This window comes from Phyllostomus hastatus, unplaced genomic scaffold, assembly GCF_019186645.2.
Source record: "Phyllostomus hastatus isolate PE091 unplaced genomic scaffold, TTU_PhHast_1.1 phas_contig_62, whole genome shotgun sequence".
Classification (NCBI taxonomy): Eukaryota; Metazoa; Chordata; class Mammalia; order Chiroptera; family Phyllostomidae; genus Phyllostomus; species Phyllostomus hastatus.
This window is the reverse complement of record NW_025333921.1, coordinates 2,475,360-2,501,218: the sequence shown is the minus strand read 5'-3', so window position 1 is coordinate 2,501,218 and position 25,859 is coordinate 2,475,360. Positions and strand designations below refer to the sequence as shown.

The 25,859-nt window shown below is 38.7% G+C and overlaps 1 protein-coding gene across 1 annotated transcript in view; it reads left to right on the top strand.

Annotated features, from left to right (window-relative positions):
• Positions 1-499: 499 nt before the first annotated feature.
• SLC25A21 (solute carrier family 25 member 21) overlaps positions 500-25,859 on the top strand; it is a 485,006-nt gene continuing 459,646 nt past the window's right edge. Inside the window, exon 1 of the mRNA XM_045848589.1 lies at positions 500-1,652. Coding sequence (XP_045704545.1) covers positions 1,583-1,652 — 70 coding nt within the window. The 5' untranslated portion in view covers positions 500-1,582. The remainder of the gene's footprint in view (positions 1,653-25,859) is intronic.

Genomic DNA, 25,859 nt, shown 5'->3' with positions numbered 1-25,859 from the left:
ATAACAATAGGGGCACCAAAGTTTCTCATTTTCTCTTTCTTATATCATCTCCTGTTTGTTACAGGTATGGTATGTTTCTGAAATTTTATTTTTTTTTTCAATTTTATTTTCTACTATTTCAGTTGTACAGCTAAGTGGCTAGATAATCATATACTTGACATAGTATTCCATTTCATAGTTCTAGAACCCCAACTGGTACCATACAGTTATCACAATATTATTCACTATGTTTCCTGTAGTTTACTTATTTCCCCATAACTATTTTGTAATTACCAGCTTGTGCTTGTCCATCCCTTCACCTCTTTCGTCCAGTTTCCCAAACTTCTTCCCCTCTTGCGACCACCAGTTCTTTCTTTGTATGTGAGTCTGTTTCAATTTTGTTTATTTTGTTCTTTAGATTCCACTTATAAGTGAAATTATATGGTATTTGTCTTCTTCTGTCTTTTTTAACTGAGCATAATACCCTCTAGGTCCATTAAAATTTGAGACTGTTTTTCTCCTGCATAGCATTTGCAAGCTGTGGTTTAGATAGTATAAATTAGTTATTTTTCTTTTTTTCAACTATCCTAAAAGAACAGTATAAATAATTAAGCTTTTTATACAGAGAATACACTGGTAGTTCCTTACTGTTCCTTGATTATTTAGGTCAGTGGTTCATCAACAGTCACTGGAGAACTTCTTAAGATGCAGGTTTCTGAACCCTATATCCAGAGATTCTGGTTCAGTAACTCTGAGTGGGGTCATGAATTTGCATTTCTTACAAACTCCCATATCACTCTGATGCTGCTGGGTCCTAAGATCATACTTGGAGAACCACTAACCTCTGTGGTACAGAAGAGACCTACTTGTAATAAGGCCTCTTAAAAAAATTCAGTAAAATAAAACTCAAGTTGATGAGGTATTAGATAAATACCTCAGCCAAAACTATTTTTCCCTTAAGCCAAAACTATTTTTTATTATAGTACTACATTAGTTCTATTTTATGATAATTGTAAATTGGATTTGCTTTGAGTTAGTTTCTGCAGCCCACAACTTCAGTTGCAAGTAACTAAGGAATTTGTCCACCTGTCTCATCTTTAGAACTGCGCTGTGCTCTGGCTTGCCAGGAGGAGCAAGGGTCACCCCAGCTCTGCGGCTGGGACTCCAGGCCAGGGTCACTTCTTTACTTGCACTATCAGAGGCAGCACGTCCAGCTTGACAAACTCCAGGAGGCTCCTGATAGGGGAGCCTGTGGGCGCCAATCTAGGAGACCAAACCCCACCTGCTGCAATCCGCCAACCCAACCCCGTCCGCGAGTCTTTTCTCCTCCTGGGTACCCTCGTGGAGCCGCGGTAGCCACGCGGGCACCAGAAAGAGTCCCTGGACTAACTAGGCGAGCAAGTTTGGACTCGCGGGAGATCCCGCAGAAGTCTGCGCCCGGAACCGCCGCCTAGGAGCAGTCCCGGGATCACCGCCTCACAGAGAGCCACTCGGCCTAAGGACCAACCCAGCCGGGCTCTCCGGATCAGGAGAAGCTCCGCAGGCCCGCGAGCCCGTCCACTCAACTCGGCCCGGCCCGCTGTCGCCCTCGGGCTTTGCGAAGATGACGCCCAAGGCCGATGTCGGCTTCGTGAAGGAGGCTTCTCAGCAGATCGTAGCTGGTGGTTCCGCCGGTAAGTCTGCTCCGTTGGGGGCAGATGCTTTTCATCTTTGCTTGCAAACGTTTCTCAGGCAAGTTTCCCAACCGAAGTTTTGCCATCTTCCTCTAAATTCCGCGCCGCGAGAGCAGGACCTGAGCCAGCTGAACCGGAGCAAAGGAGGGCGGGAGCGGGCGGCGGGTGTCCTGCGGTCAAGGTGCCGAGGCGCTCCCGTCGGCCGCTCTCGGGTTCCCCTTCTCCTTGGTTCCTAGCCTGCGAAGCAAGGTAGGCAGCCCCAAGGCCTGCGACTTTGAGGAGGCCTTTTTGCCTGCTGGCTATTTTACTTGAAACCATCCAGCTTCTGCCAGACTTAGCTTTGCTCTCTGTTGTAGCCTCTTTCTTCTGAGTTAATTCAGATCTTGCATAACTCCTAACTCCCTCATTAAAATGTGTACCTCAGGACTCTACGGGTCTTCTTATTGCATACTGTGCTTGCTTGGGGCTATTTGTGCCCTAAATAGACATATAAAATTAAATGCTTCTGTTAACACATACAAACACCTTTGATAAAACGGGCTCACATTAATTTAGGGAGAGTTATAGTGTGGGGAAAAACATTAGAGAAAATCTGTGCTACTAATAATGGAAATAATTACTAAGTGTGGCTAGAGAAAGTTATTCGTGCGATTATGTTATGTGAACATACTTTAAAATATGTTATGAGATGACTGAAAAATTAATCTTACATACTGTGATGCATTCTTATTATAAACATAAATTATTATATAATTCACTTGTTACCATATAACATTTATATAAATGTAGATAGTCTCTTAATGAATTATATTATGGTAACTGTGATAAATTATATTAAGACACTGACTAGATATCTAGTGTTTAACTTCCACTAGTAAAATTTACTTTATTTTCAAACAAATTTGAACTTTTTATAAAAGGGACTACTACAAATTATGACCAGTTTTCATCATGTCATGAACTACTTACATCTCAGGGGTATAGCAAGCAGCCAGATGTATCACTTACAGTCTGTATACTTTCCCAAAGATGATATTTTATTAATATGGAAATCAAGGCATGAATTTATTATATGTAATTATGCTATGTCTGTCCATTGTTAAGATGTCAGTGGCTCCACTGTCTACTTTTCCATTTGTTTTCCTGTAGTGATGATGAATCTGCATCAATTTATTCACCATTTTGGTCAGATTCCACAATGGGGCACTGAGGGGAACTCAGGAAGTGAACTCTTGCCATGTCTTTCTTTTTCTCTTTGTCAAATGGTTAAGCATTCCCAAAGCAGCAAGGTGGTGGCTAAAAATGGGGCCACAAGTAATATTACTACAGGTGTTAGTATCGCTTTCATAAATTTGCCTGGTAAGGAATAAATATGCCCAAATGGATTCAGACAGTTAATTACTTACCCAGAAAACAAAAGCAAGTAATTATGGTGTCAGTTCCCTGTGTTCCTTGTTCTATAGGTAACACCAAACTGAGCAGACCAGATGGTAAGTGGTATGAGCAGTAGGTCCCTCTGCTATTGGTCTCTCAGAACCACAGCCAAGCAGTTTTACAGACTTCACTGAAGTCTGCAGCTTAACCCTAAGTAGGAGTGAGGTGGAAAATCTTGTGCTCAAGTGAAACTAGGCAGATTGATGAGAAATGGCCTTGTGGAAGCCTTCCACAAGATAATGGGAGAAACAGCCTCTCAGAAGCTCTTCAGCAGGCTGCTAATCTTCCCTTAGGCTAGAAGAAATCACAGGACATCTGCCAAGACTCAGGTCAGATTGTGGGTAAGCCTTGCCCAGGTGGTCTATGTGGAAATGTGCAAGGTCGTCAGGTGCCACACTGTGGATGGAGCTATTTCCTTATGTTCTTCTGGTGACTCCATCAGTCTTCCTTCTGCTGTTGTCTGCTCTGGAGTCCACATGGCAGGTGTTCCCCAATAGCTCCTGCACTTACATGCTTCTTGATTTCTGTTCTGTAGAGAGAGCAAGAGGAGACTGACATGCAATTTTTGGTTCTAGTGTAAAATCTGAAGAAAGACCCAAAATAACCCAGTACTGGTCAGGGACCCACCTCTTTACCAATTATAGCCAATGCCCATGTGGATGTTGGGGCAGGGGTGGGATGGAAACTCATGGGAGATTTTCCCCAGAGGAGCTACACACATCATGAGATGGGCAATAGGTGTCTCTTATAATTACATAAACCTATCTTTTATTGAAAGATGGTTTGTAATATTTATATTTAAAAAATCAAAGAGATTAATGCACTGACAGTTGCTTGGACAATATACATGTAAAGACCAACTTTGAGTTTATAGCTAACTATTATATTTAGATATTATAACCAATGGCAACTTTGTGTTGTATGATGAAAGCTGCACTCAAGACAAGTCAGTATGTACTGAAGTTTTACAGGCTTCTAGTCTGCATTTTCAGCTTCAAGTAGTAGCCATAAGATTCAGGTGAGAGAATAGAATCCAATGATGAGGGCTTCAGGAAGATCACTGAGGTCTAGCACTGTAGAGGGATTAAGGATGAAAGTGAGAAGAGGCCACTGGATTAGACCCTTGGTATCAGTGTGGTCCAGGGGTAAGCAGCAGGGGCATGGCAGCACCTGGAAGCTTGTTAAAAATGTAGGTCCTCAGGCCACATTCCAGACATACTGTATCAGAATCTGCATTTTAGGGAGGTCCCCAAGTCATTGGTTTGTACTTACAAGTTTTAGAGGTATTGCACTTGACCTCTGAGAAAAGAGAGCCCATAGAGTGGGAGCCCAATCAGAGGGTTGCAAGTTAAATTTCTTGGTTTTTATTGCTGACCATAGAGAGAATGAATTTTGTATGCTGTGTCATGTACCCTCAATTTAGCTTTCATATTTATTTTCTATCCCTTTCCTACACATTCCATTTGGTTTCTGCTAAATAAATCTGCTAACCATAGTTGAATGTTGCCTGTACCTTTCCACCTTTATTCCCAACACCTTTATCCCCAACAAGGGGATATCTTCCCCTTGTTTTTTCTACCTATTATAATCCTATCAATTTTCCAAGGCTTAGCTTGAAAACTATCTTCTCCATAAATGTTTCCCAGATGGTCTCTACAGCCCCATCCAGCTTTAGCATTCTCATTAACATGTGACTGGTACAAATAGTGAAAATGGCTAGCATTTATTGAGTCAACACTTAATGCCAGACCCAGTTCTAAGGTTTATGTGTATTAACATTTTCAATCCTTACCACAACTCCAGGATAAAGAAACTGGTGTACAGAGGGTCTAATTAACTTGCTTATGGTTGCACAAGCATGTAACCATTTCCACAAAAAATCAGGATAGGGAAGGGACTAGAAAAATATTATTCCTATTGACAGATATTTATTGGAGAGATCAAGTCAAGTATGCTATCCCTTATCATCTATGTCTTATTATTTTACATCCCTTAGGAGAACTTTTTATCTATAAATACAATCCTTATAGTGTTTCTGCTATAGTATCTTGCTCTTTTCAAATAGTTCTTTGTGTGTGGGCACCAATTAGCTTTTAGCCAAAAGAAAACCCTCAATCCACCCAGGGCCTCTATGTGCAGTTGGGCAGATAGTTGTCTGCAAAAGGACTCTGGTCACTGGAGCCATTGGGGACTGAAATCTAGCCCGTGCTCTGATCCATCATCTGTGTACTCCAGAGCTGAGATGCCTCCACCCAGGGGAGAATGGACACCTTTTTCTATTTCTCACAGAAGCACCAAATCGATTGGCAGCCAACCTGACAGCAACACTGACTGAGTTTCCCTAAACTTGCTAGTGCTCCTAAGGTCCCTGGGCTTCAACATCCCTAGATGCCACATCATTACACTGCACATTAGCAGAGCTCTAGAAGGTTTCTCTTTTATGCATATCTCTTCCTTGGAGCCAGGAGAATGGCTCCACCTGAGACCTGGTCATGCTCGCTAAAGACTAGTTTGGGCTTTTCATGTGTTTCCAAAGTTCATGGAATTCTTATCTAATGTCATGCAGGAACTTTTTAGGCCCACTCAGATGGTTTTCTCCTTCAGGTTCTCATAGGGCTTTGCACCCCAACTTCAGAATCTTCCAGGGTCTCTGATGAAGTCCTCTTGGACTCCTGAGAGACCCTGTTCTTACCAGGGGTTGTCAGGCTCCTTCCTGAAGGCATGCTTTGGCCCTGTTCACACTGAATCCCTTCCACAGTGGCATTTCTAGGATCCTTCTACTCTTGCCTCTCAGAATCTTATACTCATATTCCTCGAAGACTGTAAGTTCCACTCAATGTTTCCTAGAACTTTCCTCCTTCATTTATTGCTTATATGATCACCAGGCTGGCAGGATGCTGACTTACTTCTCCAGCTCTACACTAGTCCCTTTATCCTGTGGGCATACCTCCCGGGCATCTTCAGTCACTGCACAGAGAAGTTTTAGTCAAATTGTTCAAAGTATTATGGAAACAAGTTTCCCACTTTTGCATTAGACACAGTTTCAAGTCTTTGTATCTCATTAGTCACTTTCAAGGGGCCAAATGAGAAAGTGAAAGGAAAGACCTTTTAGGGGGAAGGGAAACCTGTATTCATGGACAGGCTCTGGGGAGATGAACTATTGAGAGTACAAGTGAAATGTCCGTTGCATTGTTGGGAGAGCGTTCCAGGCTTTTGATGTAAAAAGGTTACTAAAAAGATATGGGATAATTTTAAATCTCATGTTTTAAACCCCTGATCTTACAGATCTTCTTTTTCACAAGATTTATACCTATTATTGCCCTAGTTAAAATGCAGTTAAAAGAAATGCCTTAACAGGCAGTATGGTACTAGTAGTTCTCTGGATTTTAATTTGGACTAGGTAATAAAAGAGGTGATGCACCAGGGGGTAATCAAGGTTAAAATTTTGTTCAAGGAGAATTCTTTTTCAGAATGGGTGCCAAGGGGACACACATGTGATTTGGATAAATGGCACCTTTGGAAATTCAGGATTTGGGAAACTGCAATTGTTTGATAATAAATAGCAGGTTGGAGAAACAGGTGAGCCTTTATGACACATCAAAGGGAGGCTGGAACCCATTATCTGGGTAATTAGGGAGGAAAAATTCCCCTTATTTCTACCATATAGGAGGAAGCAACTCTACTAGTCAAATTAATTATAAAATACCTTTAAGGGATGTGTTTTAATTAAAATGTAGTCTTGTATCTCTGAGGGGAAAACCTAGATCTCAAAAACATGAATTTAAGAACAGTTAAAATACAAATTTCATAACCATATTTTAAAGAATTTCTCATTTTACTATCCTTAACTGAAAGACATTTAAAAAGTATAAGTATAGTATATGCATACATGATTCAGTTGACATAAAACAACTTCTACACAGCATTTGAGGAACACCTCATTAAAGCAGCCCTTTCTTACTTTCCACCCCCTGTAAACCCCTCCCCATTCTTCACTTTGACATCTCGGAGCAATAAGAACCTGGTGTTTTAGGTATACCACAGTAGGTGCTCAGGAAGGTTTCTTGACTATATTAATGAATAAATATCAGAAGCACAAGTCACAGAATATTATTCTTGGGGTTCTCATCATCAGACAACTGATACTTGAAATAATATGATATTTTCTTTCATTGTAATCTAAGTGAAAAAAATTACCTTCAGGTCTAAAATCTCTTCCATTTTCTGAAAGAGGCCCATGATAATTTTTAAAAATTTATGTATCATTTTTCATTCTAGGACCCCAAACTTAAAAGAGATGAACAAATCATTTCATCATTCTGATTAAAGTACTTGGTATCTTAAAATGGCAATAGTTGAAACCACATTAAGGGTCTTCTGCAAGATTATTTTTATATAGTTTATTGATTATGCTGTTACAGTTGTCCCATTTCCCCCCTTCACTCCCCTCCACCCTGTACACCCTCTCCCACCTACATTCCCCCCCTTTAGTTCATGTCCATGTGTCATATTTATAAGTTCTTTAGCTTCTACATTTCCCATGCTATTCTTACCTTCCCCTGTCTATTTTCTAGCTACCATCTATGCTACTTATTCTATGTATCTTTTCCCCCTCTCTCCTCCTCCCACTCCCCTGTTGCTAACCCTCCATGTAATCTCCATTTCTGTGGTTCTGTTCCTGTTCTAGTTGTTTGCTTAGTTTGTTTTTGTTTTCATTTTAGGTGTGGTTGTTAATAATTGTGAGTGTGCTGTCATTTTACTGTACATATTTTTTATCTTCTTTTTCTTAGGTAAGTCCCTTTAACATTTCATATAATAATGGCTTGGTGATGATGAACTCCTTTAACTTGACCTTATCTGAGAAGCACTTTCTCTGCCCTTCCATTCTTAATGAAAACTTTGTGGGATAGAACAACCTTGGATGTAGGTCCTTGCCTTTCATGACTTGGAATACTTCTTTCCAGCCCCTTCTTGCCTGTAAAGTCCCTTTTGAGAAATCAGCTGATAGTCTTACGGGAATGAAGGTAACTGTCTTATCTCTTGCTGCTTCCAGGATTTTAATCTTGGGTAATGTAATTATGGTATGCCTTGGTATGTTCCTCCTTGGGTCCAGCTTCTTTGGGACTCTGAGCTTCCTGGACTTCCTGGAAGTCTATTTCCTTTGCCAGATTGTGCAAGTTCTCCTTTATTATTTGTTCAAATATGTGTTCGATCTGTTGCTCTTCCTCTTCCCCTTCTGGTACCCCTATAATTCAGATGTTGAAATGTTTCAAGATGTTCTGGAGGTTTCTAAGCCTCTCCTCATTTTTTTGAATTCTTGTTCCTTCATTCTTTTCTGTTTGGTTGTTTCTTTCTTCCTTCAGGTCCACTCCATTGATTTGAGTCCCAGTTTCCTTCCCATCACTATTGGTTGGTTCCCTGTACATTTTCCTTTATTCCACTTAGCATAGCCTTCATTTGTTCATCTAATTTGCAACCAAATTCAACCAATTCTGTGAGCATCCTGATCATCAGTGCTTTAAACTGTGCATCTGATAGGTTGGCTATCTCTTCATCGCTTAGTTGTATTTTTTTTTCTGGAGCTTTGATTTGTTCTTTCCTTTGGGTAATTTTTTTTTTAATGTATTGAAAGCACCTGTTACATATGAGGAGCCGAGCCTTAGGTGTTAACCAGGGTGGGGCAACCCAGTTGCTGGATTGTGACACTGTATGTGGGGGAGGGGTCCAAGAGGGAACAATGGCGCTTGCTCTGCTCTCTGCTGGGTTTGCAAGCAAACTGGGCTCTTCTGGTGCCGATTTCTGGGTGGGTGGGTTTGTGTAGGTTCTAAGACCCTGTGGGTCTCTCCAGTGAACTCTCCTGTGAGGCTGGGAATCCCTCCTGACACCTCAACTCCCACAGGTGTTTTCAATTGGTGTTTTGAGGCTTTATTTCCCCAAGCTGGGACCCTGGGTTGCGAGGTCTGCCTTGCTCCTGTTTTGCCTGGTTTGTCTGCGTGTGAATGTGGGACCGCCAGGTCCACCAGCCGCCTTGTGGGCTGCAACCCGCTCCACAATCTGCAGCCTCGCTGGGTCTGCCAGCCACTGCTTTGCTATGAGTCCTCTCCTTCCGGCCACCCGACTCCAGTCCTCCTACTGGTCTGGATGAATATTTCTTCTTTAAGTCCTTGGTTGTTGGACTTCTATATAGTTCAATTTTCTGTCTGTTCTGGTTGTTTTTTTGTTTATAAATTTTTGTTGTCCTTATTTTGGTTGTGTGAGGAGGCACAGTGTGTCTACCTACACATCCATCTGAGCCAGAAGTCTGCAAGATTCTTAATTATTCTAGATTTTAACTGATTTTTCTTACCTATTGTCTTTTCCTTTTGCTTTAAATTATGTTTATGTAAATTATTTCCATACTTTGATGTGATCATGGTTTATGCTCATTGTGAATATTATGTTAAGTCTGTATCATTTATTCATTCATCTGTTCCTCATCTGAGGATATGTGTATAGATTTGAAAGAGAGAGAAAGGGAGGGAGGAAGAAGGAGGGGAGGGAGAGAATGAAAAAGAGAGAAATATTGATGTGAGAGAGAGACATTGATTGGTTGCCTCCTGTAGGCACCCTGACTGGATATTGAACCCATGACATTTTGGTGTACAGGACGATGCTCCAACCAACTGAGCCACTTGGCCAGGGCAGCTCTGTAGCATTTGACTGTCATTCATAGTCCTTGTATTAGTTTCCAAGGGCTGTTTGTTCCACAAACTGGGCAGCTTATAATGATAGAACTTGACTGTGTCAGAGTTCTGGAGATCACAAGTCTGAAATCAAGGTGTGGGCAGGGCTGGTTCCTTCTGGAGGCCCTGAGGGAGAATCTGTTCCAGCCTCTCTCCTTGCTTCTGGCAGTTGTCAACAATATTTGTTGATGTGTGCTCACTGTTGGGAACAAGGAAATTAAGAACTAAATTTAACCTTAATAGACAAGAACCACATTGTAGCTAAAAAGAAATGATAAAAGAGACAAAGTACAGTTAAAGCAAACATCCTGTGTCTAGCAGACGCTCTCCCCTGGGTAGGCTAGATAAGCAGTGCTTTGTAGTTTTTAATGAGAAAATAGAAAACTAGCTAGCTAGAGCCAGGAGATTACTAGGTCAATGAACAAACATCCTGCCTTCCCGCCTTATGAAAGAATGCTTGGTTTGAAATTCCCGCTGCAGTCTTTGTAAGCGAATTACTAACTGCCACGTCTGCTTCTGTATAACGCTTGCTTGCCCACCCATATATAAGAACGTAGTTGTAAGCGCTTGGCGCGGCTCTCATTTGTAGCTCCTTGTGGGCACTGTGTTGCTGGACACTTTAAGAGTTCGCCCCTGTGCAGGTTAAACTTGGCCAATAAAGTAACATCTTTGATACCCTGAAAGTCTCCGATATTTGTTCTCGAGTTTGCTGGATGCTACACTCACCAGCTGGCAGTGAACCAGGAACACTGTGGATGGCTCGTCGAAACACGAGAAAGACATACACAGAGACAAGCAGTTTCTGTGGGGAAGTAAAAACGGAATGGCCACTCTCTCTGGTGGGGAGAGCGCCATGGTCACTCTCTCTAGTGGAGAGCGTGCCGTATTCATTCCTAAGCAGATTTTTATTGAGAATACAGACTTAGTTTGTGGATTCACATTCTGGTGGAAAAGATCAAAAGAAGTAGGTGACTTACAAAGGTTCAGACAGAACCCCTGCTATGATTCTGGGCAGAGATTGGGGTTTTATCTAACAGGGCTCAAAGGGCAGTTTTGGTTTCCTGTCTGTGCCTTCAAATTCTAATCTAATAACGTCCTCCAGCAAACAGATCTCACAGTATCTTACATATTGTATGTCCCAGGCCTGATTGCCCCGGGGGTCTGCTGTTTCTGGTCTGGGCTGCACTGCCCCTGCTATTTCCTGCAGGCCTGAGTTAACAGAGAAGACAAAAGCAGCCAGGAGACTTGGATTTCTCACAAGGACTCAGGCTTTGACAAAGCCGAAGGGGCAGGGGATGATGCCATCACCTCTTCTTATCCACAGCCCCGACTGTCTTCCCTTAGGGCATTCCCACATGATCGCATCTGTCTTAGGTTCATTCTCTTTCCTAGAGAATTGTTACCCATCATTGACTGACGATCATGCAAAAGGGAAGACAGGCATTAGAATAGGCAGCGTTCATGCCAGAGAAATAAGTTTTGTCTCAGTGGCTCCTGGTCTGGAGGTCTTTCACTCAGCCTAAGTCACGGGGGGTTACAGCTTCCAGAGACCAGGCAGGGAAGTCCCCAACAACTTGTGTTCTTTGGCTGTTGTTACATGGCTTTCTCTCCCTATTTGTGTCTGTCTCTGTGCCCAAACTTTCCTCTTCTTAGGAGGATACTACTCATTGGATTAGAGCCCACTCTAATCCAGTATCACCTCATCTTAACCTGATTGCTTCTGTAAAGACACTATTTCCACATAAGGCCCCATTCTCAGATCCCAGAGGTTAGGACTTGAACATATATTTTGGGGGGACACAATTCAACCCACAACAGGCATTCAGTTGTATTTTTCTCTTCATATTGTATTTCTCAAATTCACGTCACATATCTCTAGATATGGCTTTGTATTTGTTTTCATTTCAATGTAAAACTTTTTTTTTAATATTTTATTTTTTATTTATTTATTTTTTAGAGAGGGAAGGGGGAGAGAGAGAGAGAGAAACATCAATGTGCGGTTGCTGGGGGCCGTGGCCTGCAACCCAGGAATGTACCCTGGCTGGGAATCGAACCTGGGACACTTTGGTTCCCAGCCCACGCTCAATCCACTGAGCTACGCCAGCCAGGTCAATGTAAAACTTTGTGAAAAGTTTCTCACTCAGTTTTCAACCTGCTATAATTGGCATATCTGATTTTACCTTTCTGCTGAAACTATTAACTACTGATTCTCATTCCTAATTTTACCAAATATTTCTTGAATTTTGCATCTCTGACCAATTTTTCTCTTTAAAGTTGTCTATGCTATTGATTTTTACACCTTTCTTCATATCTCATCACTTTAAAAAAATCTTCACTGAGGGTAGGCTTATTGTTTTAGAGAGAGACAGAGAGAGAAAAACATCAACTGGCTACCTCCCTTAGCCCCTTAACCAGGGATCAAATCCACAACCTAGCTATGTGCATACACTGGGAACAGAACCCTTAACCTTTTGGTGTATAGGATGGTGCTCCAACCAACTGAGGCCTCCAGCCAGGAGTCTCATCACTTTTTTATTATTCCTCTTTTTCCCTTTCCTTAAAAATTGACGTTCTGCTTCTGGTCAAGACGTCAGTATAGGTAAATGTAGTATTCAGAAACACAGCCACATCTAAATTACAACTAAGCCACAGAATAGCCATTCAGAAGTGCCTGAATTCTGGAGGAATGGAAGTCCTTTAACTAGAGAATTAAAGAACAAGCCACATCCAGAGTGGTAGGAGAGGTGAAGACCAGGGTCTGGCTGATCCCACATGTGCATGTGGTAGTTAAAAGTTGGGAGGGATATCTTGGCTGCAGAGGTTGCCTCTGAAGAGCAAGGGCCCCAGCCTCATCAGTACCTCCCCCTGCCCCAACCAGGATTCCAGTGTTGGGAAAAGAAGGCCCCATAACTTCTGGCTGTGAAAACCAGCCAGATTGTGGCTGAGACAGAGGGCTTCTGGAGTCCCAGGTGTTCCTTTTAAAGGGCCCACACATGGACTTACTTGGACTCACTCCCTTTGAGCTGCAGCACTGGAGCAGCATCTTGAAAGGAACCAGATATGTTTGGGTAGGAACTGAATTGTCTGGCTTTATGGTGAGGGCTAGAGGGGCAGCTTTCTCCCAGACAAGTGTGGACAGAGGCCATTGTTCCTTTTCTGAATTGTCCCTCTGCAGGTGCAGGCCAGGCCATATCTGAGTCTCCATCAACTTAATACTGTTAGCTCCCCTAGTGATTCTCTGAGACACAGTCCCACCTACCTTGCTGTCTACAAGAGACTCACTTCAGGTCAAAAACATACACAGACTAAAAATGAAAAGATAGAAAAAGATATTTCATGAAAATGGAAACAAACAGACAAAAATGCTGGGTAGAAATACTTTTATCAGACAAAGGCTATAACAATAAGCAAAGAAGGACCCAGAAATTCCACTTCTTGGTATTTATTTGAAGAAACCCAAAATACTAAATTGAAAAGACATACACATCCATATGTTCATTGCAGCATTATTTACAATAGCTAAGACATGGGAGCAACTTAATTGTCCATAAACAGATGAATGAATAAAGAAAAAGTGGGGCACATATACAGTGGAACATGATTCAGCCATTGAAAGAAGGAAATCTTGCCATCTAGAACAACATGGATTGTGCAGAGTAAACTAAGTCAGACAGAGAATGACAGATGCCATAAGATTTCACTTTAATGTGGAATCTAAAAACAAATGAACAAACAAAATAGAAACAGACTCATATACAGAGACCATTTTGATGGTTGCCACATAGGAGAGGGATGGGAGGATGGGTGGAAAAGGTAATGAAGTACAAATTGGCAGTTACAGAACAGTCACAGGGATGTGAAGTGCAGCATAGGGAATATAGTGTAACATTGTAATAACTATGTATGGTGTCAGATGGGTATTAGTTTTATTGAAGTGTAGACTTCTTAAGTTGTATAAGTGTCTAATCAGTGGCCTGTACACCTGAAGCTAACATAATACTGTACATAAACTGTAACTGAAAAATAAATTAAAAAAAATTACGTTCTGTGGGGTTCCAAAGCGTTCTGCCCCACACCCTGTTATCTCCCTGAACAAGCCCATCTGCTCTCTGGCTTCAGCATTATCCATTTGCAGATAACCCTCTGTGCCCTGCAGACAAGTTTCTAACTCACACAGTAATGTAATATGCAATCAAGAGTCACATGGACTCTAATAATTTTCAAAAATATTTCAGAGGTAAATTTTGAAACTGATATTAGACCCTCAAATACCATTTTGTCTTTTTATATAGTTGTACTCATCCTTATTTTGAGCTCAGCCTTTTTTATGCATTCTTTTTGTTATCTTAAGAAGTTACACATGAATTTCTTGGGGTGTTTTTTTGGGTTAGGTGGACCCTACATAATTATCTAGTCATTAATTTTTCTAAGACAAATGAGCAACTGTAAGATAAGTCTTAAGTACTGACATTTATTGAGTAATTACTATGGTCAGAGCACCTTACTTTGCTTAAATCATTGATATTAATGTGTAATTTCTTGAAGATGAGGAAACTGAAGCTCAGAAAAATTAAATAACTTGCTCAAGGCCAGTGACAGACCAGGGGCTCAAAACCTTTTCTTTGTTTTCAAAGCTTGTACTCCTATGCACTACCCTGTCCTGCCTCATAGTGTGCAGAAAGGGAAGTCAGGTTGGCAGCTACATACATATTATCACCTTCAGAAGGCCTCTTGTCTTTCTGGTTGGGTTAAGTATTGCAGGTACTCTGGAACTCGAGTATTAATGAAAAAATTGGGTCTGCCCTTAATGAAACAGGACCTTTCTTGTTTTAGCCAGAACTTTAAATGTCAGACATAGCACATGCATGAAATTCTCCACGTTACCCAGCAGGTGGTCTGTCAACATCGATGCAGTCCCCCTTTTCTGCCAGCTCCTACAGGCAATTGATTAGGAATGAACTGAGTCTCAGTCCTCAGGCAATTGGTAATTAAATCCTTATGTAACTAGGCAAGCCGTCAGAATGACTAACTGGAGTGAGAACAACTCCAAATCAGAGTGGACAAACCTGTCTGTGAAAAACAAGGGAATTTAACTGGCATAAAATAGGTGTCTTGAGCTTTTTTGTTTATATGAATCTTGTAGCTTTAGCTTAGATGCAAGGGTGAGCTTAATTGAATGTCTATGAAAGCTAGACTGGACTTTTGTGGGAGGGAGATATAACTTTGGAGAAAGAATAATAAAATATATATTTCAATAGAATTGAATGATACCTAAAATAGAATTGTGGCCAAAAGTTTTACAGAGAGAGATTGAGAGAGAGAAGAGTCATGTTATTACGCTAAATTTTTGAAAAGTTATCAATATTTGTAGGTCATCAAGTATACGAAAATCAGAGAAATATAATTATGGGAAACATTAGTTTTTATTATTGTTGCTGTGGCTGTTGTTATTATTGTCATTATTATTCTGGTGAATAATTATAAAGATAGATTAGAACACTTTGGTTTTTAAAAAAACTTATTTATTGATTTTTGGAGTGTGAAAGGTTGGGGGGGGAGCAAGGAAGGGAGGGACAGGGGAGAGAGAGAGAGAGAGAAATGAGAGGGGGGAGGAAACATTGATTTGTTGTTCAACTTACTTATGTATTCATTTGTTGATTCTTTTATGTGCCCTGACCAGGGATTGAACCTGCAACCCTGGAGAATTGGGATGGTGTTCTAACCAACTGAGTTACTTGGCCAGGGCCTAAATACATTTTGAAATAAATTACAGACACTTCTCCAGAGATTCAAGAATGAGCAGTGTTATTTTGTAGTTTTTTCCTAGGGCAGTACATTTGCTTGGCTAGTGTAAAAACTGAGTGATCACATCCAAATATAAGAACACCATTCAGTACTTGTGCATATCTATAGATGGCGCTGTCTTCCTATAATTTTGGTGATTTGCTAAAAAGCGAGAGAAAAGAAAAAGGCTTACTGTAGACGTAAGTACAAGTGTGTTAACCTTTAAATAGATTCCATCATTGTAAAACATTTGGAACAGGTGCCTTGCAAAATATAGAGGACTGTACTTTTGCAACTGACTTTTTTCATAATCATGATTCTTATTTATATATGGAAAATAGGTTTATGTATCTAAGTAAGAAAAATGGAAGAAACCATGTTGCTATAAAATTTATTTTCTTTGTGGTGGTCTTGTTTTTGTAATTAGAGCCCTGCATCAAACAAAAAATTTTGATAAGCTTAGCATAAGTGTCATATTAATTACTTGTAGGTCTTGGAGATCACCTTGTGAGATGAAACTCCTAGATAACATAATTTTGTCTCCATAAATTTTCAGTGTTGGAGTGTATGTTGCACTGATAGTAAATTATAAGCTTCTGTGAGAAGGATCTAGAGTGCCAAATGTATAGTTCTTTTTATATTTGTCTGAGGCAGCCACTCATAATGCTACTTCTCATATTAATCTAGTGGGCTTTAACATAAGAGTGAGTGAGATGTAAAGAATATATTTTTATTAAACAAAAGTTGCAAACAGTATTTATTAAAAAAGATTAATATAATACACACTGTATTTTGGAGTTAGTGGGAAATACCAGGTCTTTGCTCCCGTCAATGAACTTTTAACCACAAGATGGCAGTATAACTTTCCCATTTCTTAAAACAAAAAAACAGGTTATTAAAACAAATTACTTCTTTCTCTCTTAATGAGAAACCTCATTACAGCTATGAAATTTTAGGAAATTCATAAAGAAGATGAATGAAAGTATTTGACATAATAAATACTAAGACTTTTTAGAGAATTTGTTTCATTGAATAATTTTAGTTGCACTAAGAAAGCATTTATTTTGAAAGTAGGAATGTGATGATATCACAATTGAGAGACATATCAGCATCTTTTACAGAGGAATGTAGCCTCATGGTTTGCTGATTGAGCATCAAGAAATAAGACTTTTTAAGAACTGTTTCCTTCATGTTTACATGGCAATCTGCATTGGCTTATGACTTCTGTTCTTTGCAGCAGGAATATGCTGGAGATTGGGAGGTCAACAGGGAAGCAAAGAGGGGAAATAAAAGAAAGAAAAGTAGAGACCCTAGCACCTATGTTTTCTTCTTAAAGCAGTGGTAATAATGTCTGTGCTATCCTTGCTGGATTTATATATTCCATAGTTTAAAAATGTATTATTTGTTCATTCAATGGTGGATATTTAAATAGCCATTATTATGTATATTTATAATACTTTCATTGGTATGCTTACATACTAGGTGGTATTATGTTTCACTCTACCTGGATGCTTTTCACAATTTAAAAATTTGTTGTGATTGATTTAAAAGATTACACTGGATTTATTTCTTGTTTTTTAAATCTCGTGACATGAGTCCCTTTCAGTTGAAGACTAAGTCTTATTTATTTTTTACCTCCAGGCCTAGCACACAGTTTAGATTAAGTAGCCACTCACTAAATCTGTTTTTATTCAAATTGCATTTACCACAAAACAGTCCAATTCTATTGAGACCTATTTTGCTTATGTGCCATAAATGTGGAGGAGGTTGAGCATCTTATTTTGCTGATTGTGAAGGGAATGTTTCTTGTAGGAGTGATAATTCCAGAGTATCAGTGAAAATAAAACTATTATTTTTTGTTCTAAGGTGCATCTCAATGCAAATAGTACTGTACTGAACAAATGATTGGCTTTGTAGAATGGAATATAAGCATATAATCAATATGAGATGTACAGTTGCTGCTTGTGTACAGCCCTACACAGAAATATTTTACATTATAAACTCAAAAAGGAAGTCTATTACTTTCCATGATTTATGAAGTTAGAAATGGATGACAAGTGTTTTTGCGGGCAAGTTAAATTTTTTAAAAAAGATTCTTACCTTGTATAGAAAAAAACATATAAGACAAATATATAAGAAAAAAAAAAGAAATGCGGTTACCATGGGTATGGAGAAAGAGTATGGTTTCATGTAATGCTGTAAGTGTGTAAGTCATGTTCCAGAAATCTGTAGTTTTAGGTTAGTGATTTGCAATCAGGGTGCATTTCCCCCTAGGACAATGTTATGTAATTTGTGGGTGAGCCACAAAAATCTTATTTTTTAAACTTGTACTAAGTGTGAAATACCACTAATAGGAGCTCTGAAGCCCAGGGCATTTAAGACCCTTAAGCCCAGCTCTAGGGTACTGTGCCCTTCTGAGGTTTGCTTTCCTGGAGACGCCCAGGGCTGTAAGCAATAGGGAATTAGATGGAGCTGCTCATATAGGCAGATAGCCTGGTGTCTTTTCTTTGGCAATGAAATAGGAATGTGCCAGAAGCCAAGGGGAAAAGGGTGTAAGCAGGACCAGGAGGACCATTTGAATGGGGCCTCACATTCACAGAGGACATCATAAATTTTGACATTTCTTTCAAATAAAGCTAGACATAAACTCATTGCCTTTGTCATTGCAATTGTGTGTTAAAGGCATTAATGTGTAAAATGTAGCTATCAAAAATGAAGTACATTTTAATAAGTCTGTTAGTTCACATTTCTTTTTTGCATACTGAGAGTCTTAGTAAATAGAAGCATCTTAGGTCTCTTTCAGCCTCTGAGAGACTCTGGTCCTAAGGGACAAGGGTAAATGGATTCCAGAGGTTCTCACTCCATTTGTTCCTGGCACATACTTGTGCAATAAATAAATGGGTGGGTGGATGTGTGGGTGTACATATGTATGTTGAATAGTCAGACAGCAGAGGAGAAACAAAGGGGAAGTTCAACCCAAGAAAGTGTCATAAAGGAGGCTTCAAGGTTGGAGAAAATGGGTGTTGCAGTGGTCATTAGTATGTATAGGTTGTCATTGGAAAATGTCTGCTTCTTGGTTATGATTTGTGCAGTTTATATGAATTTAGGTATTCTTGCATTTGAATAAACATGAGGGAAGTCACACTTTTAATACATATATTTTATTAGCATTGTTTTTATATTGTATTAAGCTGTAACACTGATCTGTTTTTTAAATTTAAGAAAACATAATATTAATTATTAAATAAACTTGATATAGAATAGTGATAGATACTAAAACATGCTCTTCTTATTTCTACTGACAAACAATAAGTTCCCTGAGGTTACAAATCATGGTCTGTTTGATGCCCTTCTATATCCCTAGTGCCCAACACAATGCCTGGCACAGGGTAGGTACTCCAGAAACATTTATTGAATGAACAGATAGATGACTGAATGGATGTGCATTTTATTTTTGTTCTCAGTTTCAAATGCTAATTTTAAAAACTTTAAACATTCCATTAAGGTACTAGAGCACGTAGTGTGTCATAAGTGATCTGAAGGATTTGGTGCAGTTCCCCCCGCCCTCGTGCCTAATGCATGTCATCGCTGGTGAGGGGAATCATTGCTGCTCACCCGCCACCAAATTTGGACATTGGCCCAGAAACCACACACTGTCTCAGATGTGCTATTCCTTTTATTCCTGACAGCTGCACAGGGAAAGAAAGGAAGTCCAAAGGGTCTTAGTGTTCATGCTGTGATTGCTCTAAATAGGAGTCAATCTTGGAGGACTTTAATCCTCTGTACTTAAATTCCCATTGATTCTGCAAGCTTGCATAGTACATGTCTTCCTGGACCTTGACAATGCATGGATGTCGCCCTGTTTCTTCCCATACCTGGTTTCCTAGGAATGATAATAAGATGCATAGACTATCTGATTGTTAAGTTGCTTATTGTTTGGAGGTAGGTTTATTTTCTCAAGTTCAGAGGTCACTGTGTTAGTTGTATTTATTTAAGTCAATCTTTCTACTTGCCCCATACTCCCTCAGGAATAGTTGAGTCACTTCCACATGTGTTGCAGACACAGAGAGAAGCATGTAGTCACATGATGGTGTACTTCTTCAGTGGGGTCACAGCAACATAATCTTAATTTTCTCTTCTGGTTTATGAAATTCCTACTCTGGTGTCCCAAGGAGTTATTTAATTCATTCATGTGTGTGTGTATAGAAAAAAAACTATATGTGTGTATACATACAGGGTGGGCAAAAGTAAGTTTACTGATGGGAAAAAAGAACTCTGTGCCAAAGTGTGCTTGACTATAGCAAGTAGATGACAAGAATGTGTAGGTAATGAGGGCCAGCAATTTGAGCACTTACATGAATGGACCTAAGTGCACTGGGCTGTTGTGATGTTCTTTTAAGTTAATAAATCTATTGTAATAATCACAACCTGCATGTCTTTTTCCAACTGTAAACCTACTTTTGCCCACCCCTGCATATGTGGAAACATTGACCTTCCTCATTTTTGTTTTCAGATCTTTGTTTTGGAATTATATAGCTTTCCAAAAATAGTTGCCTAGGTGGCAAACTTTTGAGTACATTTATGGGAGCTAAGCTGTGAAATAGGTACAATGAGATCAACAAAAAAGAAAATAAGACACCCTATCAAGAGGCATCCATGCTTTAATAGTGTTACCTTGCAAAGGGAGTAGAGGTAATACAGGGAGAGGGTGTCCTGAGGGGATTCTGACGCTTTACCTGGCATAACATTCTGACTCTGACACCCACTAGGTGTATTACCTTGGGCAGGCAGTTTAACATTTCTGTGCCTCAGCCGTAAACTAGAGATACATTGCAATCTACTTGATAGGGTTGTTGGAAGGATCAGTTGGGTCGATAGACATAAAGTGTTTATAATTGTGCCCAGCACTCAGTAAGTGTTAGTTATTATGAACAGAGAGGGATAATATAGAAGTATTTAGGCATATTCCAAACATTTAAAAATATCTTCATAGATGAGTGATACATTATATGAACATATGCTAACTATAATTCTGTTCTACAATTTATAATATAAACTGTATATTTTGGTTGCCTTCTAGAAACCTAATCTTATTTTTGCTTAATTCTAATTTGGGGTGGTAGAGTTTTGTTTTGTTCTTAAACCTGGATATCATTAATATAATAGTTTTCACCAGATGTAGTGGTCTTTCCATTTCCAAAACAGAGTTATTAGGCTGCTTCTGGAAATTTCCTTTTCAGTATTCTGTAGAGGGTCTATAAGAGTGATTCTCAATTCACATGCCATGGGTCACCCTATCAAAATAACTTGGATCACTACCTTTACCCAAGACCTACTTTGTTTAAAAGAGAAAGACATTTATATTTTTGTAGGTATTTGATTATATTTGTCATTCATAGTAACTTTTGGGATCTTAAAATTGTGAAGTATTATTTGGAGCAGATTTTATCAAGTATTATTAACCAAGACATAATAAAGATCTTGTCCTTAATTTAGTTATTTCTGAATCCCACCCCAGCTATAAAGAGACCACCTAATTGACAACTGCTGATTTATAGTTTAACTAGGGTCTGTCAGCCATTTTCCCAGGATTTGAAGGCAAAATCATTACCCAAGTCTGTAATTAACTGTCTCTCCTTTCTCATTAGTTTCTGTATTTTTTTCTAACCCCTCAACCCCATGGTTCAGTGTTCTCACTCAGGGACTGCCCAGGGCTGTCCATTATGGTGTCCCATACTTTTCTGACTTGTCAATAGCTGCTTAATCAGGTTTTTTAAAACCCTGACTTTATTCTAGGAAAATGTTATTGTACTAGTAGCTAAATCAATAAATTTAACTAATTGTCCTTTATTCTGTGGGGTAGCCTCCTTTGGAGTGCCTTTTCCTACAAAAAGTTTAAGTTCTGATGAGCCAATCTGGAAACGGTTTTGAGACACCTACAAACTAAACTGGTCCTGTCTGCCTCATTGCCCCAGATGCCGGGGAAAGTGCAACAAGTGTCCTTGATGGAACCCGGAGCATCTGACCCTTGCTGCTAGTGCTTATAGAATTATCAGTCACATGCCTTCATGTCTTTTCATTCTGGTTTCTCCCAAACAAACAACACACACACACACACACACACACACACACACACACACACACAATCGCATGCACAAGCAAACAAACATGCACATCAAAATACTTCTAGCTGCACTTTAAGCTGCTGACCTATTATTTACATGCTGACATTATTATTATGTTATGGTGTATACAATTTGATTCTCAGAAATATTTTTTGAATTAGTTCTCCCCAATGTCCATGAATTCATTCAGAAAACATTTCTTAAGTGTCTTGTGATAACACATACATGTGGCTGGTCTGATTTTAACCATGAGGAATGTGTAGCATAGAAAGGGTGGTAACAGTTAACTGAGTCCATTTGCCAGGAGGCTGGTGCTCAATTCGCCAAGCTTCACTAAAATGTGATATTTTGCTTTTGTAAGCTGGTTAGAAACTTTGCATTAAAATACTGCCAAATTTTGTCCCTTTTTACCCAAACTTTTTTTTTAACTTGAAAAAGGAATTTCAGTGTGTAAAACTTTACATTATAAGGCCACCTGTAAACTTAAAACAGTCAAACTGTTTTTTCAGCTGCTGCATCTCTGTTTCTCAAGTGACTAATATTGACAGATAAAGATGGCTTTCCCCTGAGAAAGACTGTTTTGTTTGTGGTTATTCTGTCACTACCAGGAGGGACAGCTCCCCTGATCCAAAGGGAGTGCAGAGATGCAGTTTACAGGCAGAATCATAGGCTGACTAGCAACTAAGAAATAATAGTCAAATAATGATTTCATTGTTCTTTCCTGTGTCCATGACAACTGAGATGTATGCAGCTAGACCAGAACACTGCCTGAAAGTGTTCTTTACCTCAAATACTACTATTTTGAGAAAGTTTTCAATGAATTCTGACAATCAGGATAAGGAGAAAAATGGGCATTTCTAATATCTCATTAATTTTCATGTTTTTGTATCCCTGAAGGTAATTCTTCTGTCACTTGTATTCACTAGCACTCTGACTTGCCCTTAAACAAGAAGCTGGTTCATGGCAGAGCTCCCACTGTGATGCAGTCGGTGATGAAGAGTTCCCCCTGGGAGTGGGGGACAGAAATGCCCTTGAGTTGTCTCTCAGCCCCTGAATGGAGGTAGCGTCTTGGGAGAGTTCTTAATCTTTCTCATTGTCATGTGCTTATTCATAAAGCAGGAATTAGTATCAATCTTTCCCAGTAAGGTTGTTGTGAGTTAAATGACATATGGTACATAAAGGGCTTAGCCTGCTGCTGGGCACAAGTATGTACCCCATAAATGGGTGGTTTGTTGCTGTTCTTAGTAATCTTCCCTCCAAGACTGTCTACTTCCAAAGCAGTGGTTCTCAGCCATGACAGCACCTTAAAATGATCTGGGTAACTTTAAAAGATTCTGGTGTCAGGGCTACACCCCAGATCAATGAAATCAGCACCTTTGGGGAGGGGCCAGGACTTAGGATTTTAAAAATTGCTCCTGCTGATTCCAGTGTGCAGCCCAGTGGAATCAGGTTGAGAAACACTGTCCCTGAAGGTGGGGTGTGTATTATATGAAAGCACTCCAATGAAAATGTGCAAAAAACTTGCTGAAGTGGATAATTTGAGAAATAAAAGTCAGTATGATCTAGAAAAAAAGGAACAGTGACACTTACTACCTTGCATATATATCTTGTTATAGGTATTTTGAATAACTGGATAGGGGAAAGCTAAATTAGGTGATTTTTCAAGGGCCCACTTTTTATCAACATCATGTAGATTAGAGCAAATCCCCTAAGAAAGAAATGGAAAATTATTAAAAAATGTGGGAACCCAAATTTTGAATGTGAGAGTTATGCAAATGGAAACTATACTAAAGCCAAATTATTTTTATATTTTAGTTTGTTTTTTAAAAAATTGAATTAATTGACAGAATTAATAATAAAGATAAATCTGTTCTATTTAAACACAAAGATCATATAACTTCACACTTAGTAAATATCTGTGCTTATTTAAATTTTGGGGAAAATCACTGGCAACACAAGAATACATGCTTTTTATATTGCTTATGCTGAGTAGGTGTCTTTAGCCATTTAATATAGTACTAAGCTTTTTGGAATGGGAAGGCTAAGATCTGGGATAAACTCAGTTGTATTAATTATATAAAAACAATTAAATTTCTTTTTGGTAATCCAAAAAACATTAATTATTAAAATTTCTAGCTCTTATAAAGTTTAAAACAATGATGTCACAAGACTTAACATTTCCTAAGGGATATCTTAGCCCTCGTTTCTTTATTTTCCAAGTGGATTTATCTGTATTTCAACCTATCACATTATTCTGGTAAACAAGTTAATTCAATTTTAAGCTTCTTCAAAAGAATTTTAAAATAATTTCTTCAGCTCACATTTAGTGTCTGTTTCTCTGCATATACAATTTTAACCTAGATATACAAAGTGGGGCAAAAGTAGGTTTACAGTTGTTTGTATGGGAAATTATACAATAATTATTAACTAATACAATGATAAACTCTGTTTTGCGTACTTACAACTATAAGCCTACTTTTGCCCCACCCTGAATTGCTGCTAGTTACCATAATAATTACAATTGTTTACTACTATGAGTTTTCCAGATACTTTTGAATGTATATTGCTGTTTATTTCTCACAAAACCTCAGTAAGGGTAGATATCAAAAATTGTCCTCATTTTATAAGTGGGAAAACCAAGGTAGTTTATTAGTAGGCAGTTTCAACTGAACTAGGGCAAAAATTTTTGGTTGTTAGTCAGATGTTCCTTTCATTATCTCATTTATGCATTTACCGAGCATTACCAAGCTGCAGCTATGTGCCAGATGCAGTTCTAGGCAATGGTGATCCAAGATGAGTAAGACACACTTCTTGCCTTTAAGTAGTTCCATACACACGGCAGGGAAGTTTTTAGCCTGAATCTATTACCAAGGCAGAAAACACGACCCGAGATTGCCATGGCTCATGCTATCAACTCTTCCAAAACACAAGCAGGAAGAAGAAAAGAATTGAGGTAGTTCTGAAACCCATAACTACCACCTTCTGCAGTTATATTTTGTGACAACCTACTAGACTCAAGATCAGTCTAGACACTAATATCCTTTTCAGTTGGATTTTTTGGTGATTTCTGTCACATTAAGGAAAGCTATGCTTTTTTTAGGCTGTGTTATTCAGTGATGTTTTAATTGTTTTTCTCCAGCTTTTCAACTGCTAATGTTTGTTTACTTTTGGAAACTCATTTGAAGATTAAGCATTTAGTTTATTTTCAATGCTAATTTATCTCATATTAGCTATTTTTTTAAAAAGTAATTCTGTTGCTGAATTAAAATACTCTCACTAGACAAATGAAATTCTACAGTAAGTTGTAGAGTTTAAGTTTATCTTCAAAATACATTATTTTTTTTCTGATTGTACAGTCTAGGAGTGAAGTTATTGCCTTAACTATCTTTTGTAATTAGCCATACTTATTTTTTTTAAAGCTTGAAGCGGGAGTCAATTAAATGTATAGAACTATTTTAGTTCTTGTTGAGGATTCATATCTGCCCTAAAGGAAGGGAAGTTCAGAAGGATTATTATTAGTTTTTCAGTTACTGAGTAGAAACATTTCATGTCTTCAAAAATTTTCTTAAATATTTTGCAATTAAAAATATATTAAGAGATAAAGGAATAGGGTATAATGTTGAAAAGTTAAAATATAAGTATTGTAAGCAGCAAATAAATAAAATATCTTATTCTTATATGAAACTATTTTAACTTAATGTCAATAAAGTTTAAATTACTTCAGACTTTTCTTATTAGAATAAATGTTTCCTTTTAAAATGCATGATAATCATAATCAAGACAAAATTTGTCCTGTTATTTATTTTCAAAATGATTGTACATGTTTAGCAGACTTTTGATTTAAATCCCTAGTGATATATTGGAGACAGATGTTTAGATGACCTCATGTTTAAAGTAATGTTATATTTGGACACAAGATTAAATTTTCCTTAAAATCTTTCCTTATAAGTTAAACTGTGTAGTGGTATACAAAAACTAATCAATGATTTGCAGTGGATTAATGCAATTCCTGTATTTTAAAGAAAATTTTTCTATCTTTTATGGAATTCCACATAGTACAAAAGAGCTGATTATGAAACAGCTGTTTACAAATGAAAATATTGTTTTTGGCTGGCCAGCTAAATGAGAAACAGATTTGAAAA